Below are 9,178 nucleotides of genomic sequence, written 5' to 3'. Positions count from 1 at the left end.
TTTTATGACAGTTGGGAACTATCTAAGTTGTACAATTGGTACAAAAAAGACAGCTGATCAGATGTACTTGGTAATGGACTCGCATAGCAGAGATGAATCTGGAAAATCGGTCCCAGATGGGAAAGCAGTTGTACTTCGTTCCTTAGATCAGCTTGTTACTTATATCAGAGAAATGTGTGAATCGCTGTCTTCGTCAGATATGCCATTCGAGTCAACTTCTATAGCATGTTATCCACTAGATACTGTTCACTCACCGATTGCACGACGTGAAGACGTTCAAGATCCTTCGGTTGAAGCTGGAGTAGATTAACAAGTGAATGAAAATGCAACAACAAGCAGTGAACAAAGTACACCTGTGACTCAATGTCAGCAAAATGCAAGTGATCATAGTGACCATGAAGAGCATGACGACGTTCCCGTTGATGATATAAATACACAATCTCAATTGAGTAGTACTGCTTCTATTTTATGTGATATATATGTGACTATGATCATGATGCTCCAGATGACATGAAATATCGTTTTTACTGCCAGAGAGAACCACATATTTCCTTCAAGTTCCCGTCCAAAACTTACACGGATAAAAGAAGGAAATCTGGAATTTCAAAAGATCATGTGTGCGGGAATGGTTCTCCGTTTTTAATTTTATATCATATTCTGTTTCTCAAGATGGTCTATATTGTTTGCCCTGTCGTTTGTTTCCGGATTCATCGCATCGACGACCCATCAAATTAATACGAGAACCCTACAGAGATTGGAAACACGTAAAAGAAGACATGAAAATGCACGCTACAACAGACTATCATCAGTCATCGATGGCAAAACTTGAAGCTTTTTGTACTACACATCTTGAGCCTTCATCAAGAATTGATGCAACACTTACTTTTGGAAATCAAGAAATTATTCAGCGAAACCGTCAGATACTTATGTTCATAATCAAGTCATTGGTATTCCGTGGACGACAAGGTATTGCCTTGCGTGGCCACAGGGATGACGATACTGATAAGGGAAGCAGTTCTAACAAAGGAAATTTCAAAGAATTGCTTAATTTCAGAGTGGACGCTGGTGATTCCATTCTAGAGAAACATCTTAACTCTTGTAAGAAAAACGCTACCTACACTTCCAAAACGTCACAAAACGACTTACTATTGTGTTTAAAGAATTACATACAGAACAAAATTGTCAGCGAAGTTAAAGCACAAGATATTGGCCCGTATTACGGAATACAATGTGACGAAGTAACAGACTCTAGTAATTGTAAGCAACTGGGTCTTGTCATCCGTTATACTGTCCATGGGCATCTAAATGAGCGTTTATTAGAGTTTTTAGATTGCGAAACTATTATATTACTGGAGTGGAGATTGCAAGCAAACTTATAGAGTCCCTTAGTAATGCTGGGTTAGATACTCAATTTTGCAGGTCCCAAACCATGGACGGAGCAGGTAACATGTCGGGAAAATATAATGGCTGTGCTGCCAAGTTCCGCAAACACTCCCCAAAGGCCGTTTACCACTACTGTAGTTCACATGATTTGAACTTAGTACTATGCAAAAAGCAGCAAAGTAAAAGAAATCCATATTATGCTGGATGCGTTAAAACAGTTAGGGATATTTTTCCGATACTCTCCTAAAAGATGTCGACGTCTAGAAAAGTGTATTACTGATGTAAACAACACCAGGGAAGAAGATTCAAAAATCAAAAGTGCCAAGTTTAAAATCTTTTGTGAAACAAGATGGGTAGAGAAGTTTACTACAATACAAGTTTTTAATGCAATGTATCAACCCATTATTGATTGTCTATCAGCAATCGGTACAGAAAGAGGATGGGATACCAAAGCCATTACAGAATCACAGGGACTTCTTAAGCGTATTACAGATGCAACCTTTATTGTATGTTTCCAAACTGCCATGTACTATTACGGTTATTTGAATGGTTTGAGTAGGAAATTGCAAGGCACTGCATTAGACTTACTTCAAGGTTACTCAATGGTAGATAACATTAAGAGTGTGTTGATATCGGCAAGAGGAAATGATGCAGAGTATGATAATGTTTATCAAAAAGCTGAACAGATGGCTGAGGTAGCAGACACCGAACCTGGTATACCTCGCCGCTGTGGTAGACAGACTCAGCGAAGTAACGCCCCGGGAGATACTCCACAATTTTACTTTAAAAGGGCCGTATATTTACCATATATTGATGCTTTGATCCAAGAGTACAGTAGTCGTTTTAATAGTCTATCTCAGAAGGCAGTTAAAGCGATGGCTTTGATACCGGCTCATTTAGAACAAACCAACAGAGACGTTTTAGACGATCTTTTGGAGGTTTACAAAGATGATTTGCCGATGGCTTCAAGCTTTCAACAAGAGTATAATTTATGGCAAAGGCAATGGTCTTCACAGACGGATAAACCCAATAACATCAAAGACACTCTTGTTGACAGCAGAGTATGCCCATTGTTGTTCCCGATTTGCTAGTAACAATTTATAAAAGTAAACCATTATAGGTCAAGGCACGGCCTTCAACGCGGAGTCTTTGCTCACACCGAACAGCAAGCTAAAAAAGGCCCTAAAAATTACTAGTGTTAAACCATTCAAACGGGAAAACCAACGGTCTAATCTATTAACTAAAGGCTCTAAAGAGCCTGTGTCGCTCACCTATATTTACTGATGATTTGGAAATCATGTAAAATAGGGTTAAACTCATAATTTATAGTATAAGATATCATTAGATACTATAATAATATTTAAGATAGTAGCAAACAAGAATGTGTCCATAGTACACGGATGCCCCACTTGCACTATCATTTTCTAAATTTAGTGGACCGTGAAAACTCTAATTTGGCATCACAATGAGAAATATCATATAATAGGGGACATGTATACTAAGTTTCAAGTTGATTGGACTTCAACTTCATCAAAAACTACCTTGACAAAAAATTTAACCTGACGTGGAACAGACGGACGGAGGACAGACGGAAGGAAGTACGGACGAACAGCCCCACAGACGAAAGAACATAATGCCCCTTTCCTTTCGTAGGTGGGGCATAAAAACTACAAAATTTACATAAAATTACTTACTGAGGGGCTGCAACCCAACAACTGGTTGTCGGATTTGTCTGAAAATTTCAGGGCAGATATATCTTAATCTGATGAACATTTTTGCCACCAGTCAGATTTGCTCTAAATGTTTTGGTTTTAGAGTTATAAGCGAAAATCTACATTTTACCCGTATGTTCTATTTTTAGCCATGGCAGCCATCTTGGTTGGTTGGCCGGGCCACTGGACACATTTTTTGAACTAGATAATCCTATGATGATTGTGGCCAAGTTTGGTTTAATTTAGACCTGTAGTTTCAGAGGAGAAGATTTTTGTAAAAGTTAACGACGACGGACGACGACGACGATGACGGACGCCGGACGCAAAGTGATGAGAAAAGCTCATTTGGCCCTATGGGCCAGGTGAGCTAAAAACGAGAAACGAGAAAGACGTATGCACTACATACACAGACAACAAATACTGTACACCAGTTGCAATGGACGAAATGTACATCGTCTTTAACTTTGAAAATCAGCAATGACCTAACGAGTAGCCAATAGAAATGCCGTAACATTGTTTTGATGCTGGATAAGCCAATCAAATTGACAAATATTTTCTTACCATTTTATCGTATCACTCTCCGTTCAGTTTGACATATACGGGAAATATCTATTCATGCAAGCAATAGATAACAGACCACAACTATAAGAGAATATAAATATCGCATTATTTATAAAAAGTAACACTTTAGTTTGATAATAAATCAAATGATTTTCAAAAATGAAATTTCACGTAGTTTTGGACAATTACGCGATGATAAAATGAAGAAAGAACGCGTTAAAATCCCATTGTGCAAATGACACGAATGGCCACTCATGAATAAGAATTGGAATACTTGTACAACTAAAATAGGCTTCAAAGGAAACATACCAATCGTTATCAATACAGGTGCGGATCCTGCCATTTAAATAAAGGAAAGGATAGTTATAACCGTTTTTCAACTTTACATTTGATTTACTTATGTTCTTACCTTTGGATAAATTTCGGCTGCATATTGGATTCAGAAAGTGCTTGATTATTTAACGAAAAAATATCACCAAGATAACTGTAAGTATTGTTGAATATATAAAGTGTGAATGCAATTTAGACGGTATTTACATAAACTGCCATTCGATTTATAACAGTACAAAAACAAGTCTGTTGACAAAAGGGCGCAATTAGTAATCATAGGAAAACCAACAATTTGTCGCAAAAATTAAAAGTTTTAATGATCTCATCACACCTCCAGTATATATATATAGCATATTTAATTTACCTTTATCATTAAAAAAGAAGGCTTTAAAAATGAGTTTTTGTAAATAAATTTGCGTTCAGATTCACAAAACGACCTTTTAATTAAAAAAAGAAAACCTGTATTTGATCAGATTTGGTGAAAATAAAGTGTAAAGAGTAGGACAGTCAAAACTGTCAACAGAATCAAAAGGACTTAGCAAACGCTCACTCGGAAGAACAGATAAACAATAACCGAACACAAGTATGTGGTTAATTTGTGTTACAACGTTTTTTGATTGAGTTAAGCATTCCAATTGATATTTTATAGTGTGTCTTTCTATGTTGTGATGTTATACTATTGTTTCAGACTTCTGTTTGGTTGTTTGTTATGTAAATCATCACAGCCATGTCCGGTCCGAAAGAAAGAGTGGCACGTTCCCTATACATTAAAAACCCTTGCTCCAATAATTGTATGGGCCCTCCGAAGGCATGTTTAAGGAATAAATTTCAATCCCGATTCAATATACCTTAATTTTCTAAAGGCAGTCTAAATTTTCCGGCCTTCAGGACCTACCTAATATACACTCATATTCTTCAATTTATTCTCGACCCGAACATACATGCTACTTGTATTTTATAAACTTAATGTTAAGCAGCCAACAATCAATTGATCAATCATTAAAAACAAGAACAACATGTTGCAACCTAAAATGCTTGAATAAATAGTTCAGTGAAATGAACTGAAATGCATTATAAAAGAAACTAAACCAAAATATAAAATACTTAGAAATGGCAAACTTTATTGTAACATGTGATATCAAAATATTGTCTTGAGCTTACACTACTGTACTGGATTAGGGGGAATGTTGGGATCCCGCTAACAAGTTTAACCCCGCCAAATTCTGTATGTATGTGCATGTGCAGTTGTTGTTGTTTGTTTATGTGTTACATATCTGTTTTTCGTTTATTTGTTTTGTACATAAACTATGCCTTTAGTTTTCTCGTTTGAATTGTTTTACATTTGTCATTTCTGGGCCTTTTATGGTTGACTATGCGGTATGAGCTTTGTTCATTGTTTAAGTTACATTTGGTGGCCTATAGTTGTTAATATCTGTGTCATTTGGTCTCTTGTGGACAGTTGTATCATTGGCAATCATCTTCTTTTTTCTATTGAGTGATTATACATGCATTACGGTTTATAGCTATATATATATATTATGTATACATTATGTATAAAAAATGAAGGTGAGATACTTCAGTCCTTCATCAAATGGTTGGTAGAATACATTGCTTAGCGTCTTGCGGCAAATAACAGTATTACGGTATATTAGAAAAGAAAGGATATATGATATCCCAATCATGTCACATGCACAGCAAAAATTTAAAAAAACAACAAAAAAACAACAAAAAAACAACAGAAAACAATAGGAATAGAGCAGTACTTTTTTTGCCAAAATCATGTAAAATAATTTGAAAAAGTGCAAGTAAAGAGGAGGGGGCGTACGCCCTCTACGTCCCCCTCCGCCACTGCTTTTAGCAAGGAGCAAAATTACTCTCTACTCACTGCAATTTTAAGAAGCACATATCACCGATTTTAGATTAATTCTTTACAAACTGACGGTCATGCAACAACTGTGAATTTAAAATGAAGGCGGGGTCATAGAGTAAATATATGTAAATTAAGGGTATGTAATGCAAAATTTCCCCTCGAAACAGGAAGATGGAGAAATGTACCACGAAATGAGAGAATTTGCCCTCTTTGTAAAGCTGGTCTTGGGGATGTATACCACTATATATGTAAATGTGCCAATTGTGAAGTTAAGGATTAAAGGGGGGAAGTTCATACCTCCATAATATTTAAAATATCCAAATGAAAAAAAAAGTACTTGGCATGCTTAAATATTATAATAGTAATGTGCTGTCTAAGCTGTCAATTTTTATTCAAAAGGTAGAAAAGATGCTTGTCTAATTTAAAACTGTAATAAAGACAGACTTATTTCTGAAGATGTAAAATTTAAGAATGTATACTGTTTGTATAATGAACTATGTTGTAATTAATATTGTGTATGATATGCTCCTGTTACGCAGTCTTCTGAGGCTGAGTTTTCTTTCATAAACTATGAAACTATGAACTATGAATTGAAGAACAAAAACACGGAGTAATATCAATTAAATGAATCTTAAAAAACATTTACAGCATGTCATAATTTAACCCGACAATCACATTAAAGTGTGCAAAAACGATAAAAATGTATAGACAACCACGGGCACATTGAGATATGTTTTAGATTTATCAACCGGGTTGTCCTTACGTCAGCAACACGTGATACATTTGGAGCAGGATATGGTTACCATTCCAAGCACCCCTTGTTTTTGTTGGGCTCGGGTCGATCAGACATTGGTTTTATGTCATGGTTTTCTGCTGTGTGTCATTTGGTCTTTATTTTCGTTTTTTCTCTACGTGTATTGCCTACTTGTGAATTTGAATAACACTTTGATATCTTTTAGTTCTCTTGTGTATCATTTGGAAGGAAATAATAGAACATGCATATTCTAGATGATATTAGAATATTTATCGCAGTTAAGTTTATGAGATGCACAAACTAATAGTTGTAAGAAACAAGTTTAAGTTGAGTCTTTGGGACAGATAAAAGAGAATGAGAATATCATTTTACTTGGAATGTTATACTGTGCAATGTAATTGTTCATAAACATGTCAGAGTTATCTTTCTTTGCACTAGTATAATAGTATTTTATATTTGTATTTTGTAGCGTCGTTATTTGAGACTACTGTTATTTGTTGTTGAAGTCATAAGACCTCTAATTAATAACACTTAAACTATTTACAACCAAGTGCTGTTATATGATGCCTACTTCCACCCGGTTTCATTTATCTATTTGACACACCTTGCTTAATGTTTGTCATACCACACTATATTTGCACTTAACAGATTTAAAAGGCAACTGACCATACCAAAACTGTATCTGAAATTAGCAGCCGGATCGTTATATTCGTTATTCGATATTCAATATGGAAGCGGATGCTAGCAGTCGGTTTCGATATTCAAATAAGTTGAAAATCACCAAAAAAATATATAAAATTTGATAACATTCAAAGCATGTTTTTCATAGTTAACTGGAGTGAAGAGATACGTAGACAATCGTTTAATGTCCCCTTTAAGCTGTCGTAAATTCTCGTTGTCCTCGAATATAAACCATTATGTAAGTTGTATATGTGTATTTATGTTATATATATTTCGATAAATAAAACGACATCAAATATGTTATTTAATATTCAATATATTGTACAAAAAAAAATTGAGAATGGAAATGGTGAATGTGTCAAAGAGACAACAACACGATCATACAGCAGACAACAGCCAAAGTCCAACAAGTCTTCACTGCAGCGAGAAACCCCAGCACCCGGAGGCTTCCTCCAGCTTGCCTCCTAACCAAATATGTATACTTAGATATTTGTAATCAAACAGAAGTCCTGTAAGTAAATTTCAGACTCAATTCAATACGTTCAAATCCACCAAATCCATCAAGTCTCATCAACCATACTTGATATTTACAGTCCAAAGAAAGAAATTCAGTGGTTAGCTCTCTAGATATTTCATTACTTAAAAAAATGTTTGTAGAAACATGAACTATTGTTTTTGGAGAATAAACTAACAAATTAGTTATTGAGTGTTGGATAACTGTCTTTTGAAGTATTCATAACATCCCAATTTACTCATATACATGTATTGCAATTAATTTTTTTATCATTACCAACAAACCAAAAATACATTGATAAACATTTATTACATGGCTAAACAATAATGTTACTAGTGCTGCAGGATCTTTCTCTTTTGGATCACATAAGTCAACCCGGTTCATCTTTTGGTATGGCAAGCCGTTTTACTATTTATTCTAACTTTAAGATATCAAACGAAATTTATAAGATTTTTTATATAGTTTATGAGATATCTTATTAAGTTTATGAAATAGGTTATAAAGTTTATAAGATAGCTTATATAGCTGACAGGATGTCTTGTGCAGTTTATAAGATAGTTTATATAGCTGACAGGATGTCTTATGCAGTTTATAAGATATCTTATATATATAGTTTATAATACATAGTTTATAAAATAAACGTAGTTTATAATACATAGTTTATAAAATATCTTTTAACAGTTTAATATGATCATAACTATACTAGAAATAACTTTTATTTGATACTTACTATCAATTTAAAGTTTATTATCCACAGTGGTCACTAAAAAAATATCTACTAGTATGCATGTTTATCTATTTCTGTGTGTCTCAAGCAGTCTACGTTGAATTGTCGATTCGGGACAACAATGAAATTAGAAGTTTCTGTACCAATGTTACTGCACCAGATTCACATATACAATGTATTTGCGATACAAAAATATTTGGCAATTAACGTTTTTTTTATGATGTCCAGGACCATCATATTTGAACCGTTTCAAACGTTTTAGATCTTACAAAAAGACCGCCGCAATTTCAAGAAGAGAAACAAACTTTAATCAAAAAAGAATACAGCACTTCAAAATCATAGTAATTTTTTGTAACATTAAATGGAATTATATGAAACTAATAACAGAATAAAATTAATAGCATTGAAGGTCTGTGTCATATAATACCCTATGAATATATTTTTAGGTACAAGGATGAGCTTTAAAATCTTACTTCAATGTATTCTGTTCAGCCTGAGTTGTATTATCTTCTGCGTTCACCAGGGATCCTTAGTTTTATTATTTAGTCAAAAGGAATTGCAATCAAGCAACGAATGGTAAGGCTATATAATTATTATAAAAATAAGACGATTTTAGGTTTAAACTATAGTGTTCGGCATTTTTAAT

The 9,178-nt window shown here is 34.3% G+C and overlaps 1 protein-coding gene across 1 annotated transcript; it reads left to right on the top strand.

Moving 5' to 3' along the window:
* Positions 1-1,580: 1,580 nt before the first annotated feature.
* Positions 1,581-2,474, top strand: LOC139483427 (52 kDa repressor of the inhibitor of the protein kinase-like). Its single transcript, XM_071267447.1, has one exon. It carries the CDS (start codon positions 1,581-1,583, stop codon positions 2,472-2,474), a length of 894 nt encoding a protein of 297 aa, XP_071123548.1.
* The last annotated feature ends 6,704 nt before the right edge of the window (positions 2,475-9,178 follow it).

The sequence above is a fragment of the Mytilus edulis genome, chromosome 7 (genome assembly GCF_963676685.1).
Source record: "Mytilus edulis chromosome 7, xbMytEdul2.2, whole genome shotgun sequence".
In the NCBI taxonomy this organism is placed as follows: Eukaryota; Metazoa; Mollusca; class Bivalvia; order Mytilida; family Mytilidae; genus Mytilus; species Mytilus edulis.
Note: the sequence above shows the minus strand (reverse complement) of the source record. Positions and strands in the feature narration are given on the sequence as shown.

Bases quoted from the DNA above. Each gene is read 5' to 3' on its own strand.
- LOC139483427 (XM_071267447.1), top strand. From the start codon at position 1,581: ATGCTGGATGCGTTAAAACAGTTAGGGATATTTTTCCGATACTCTCCT.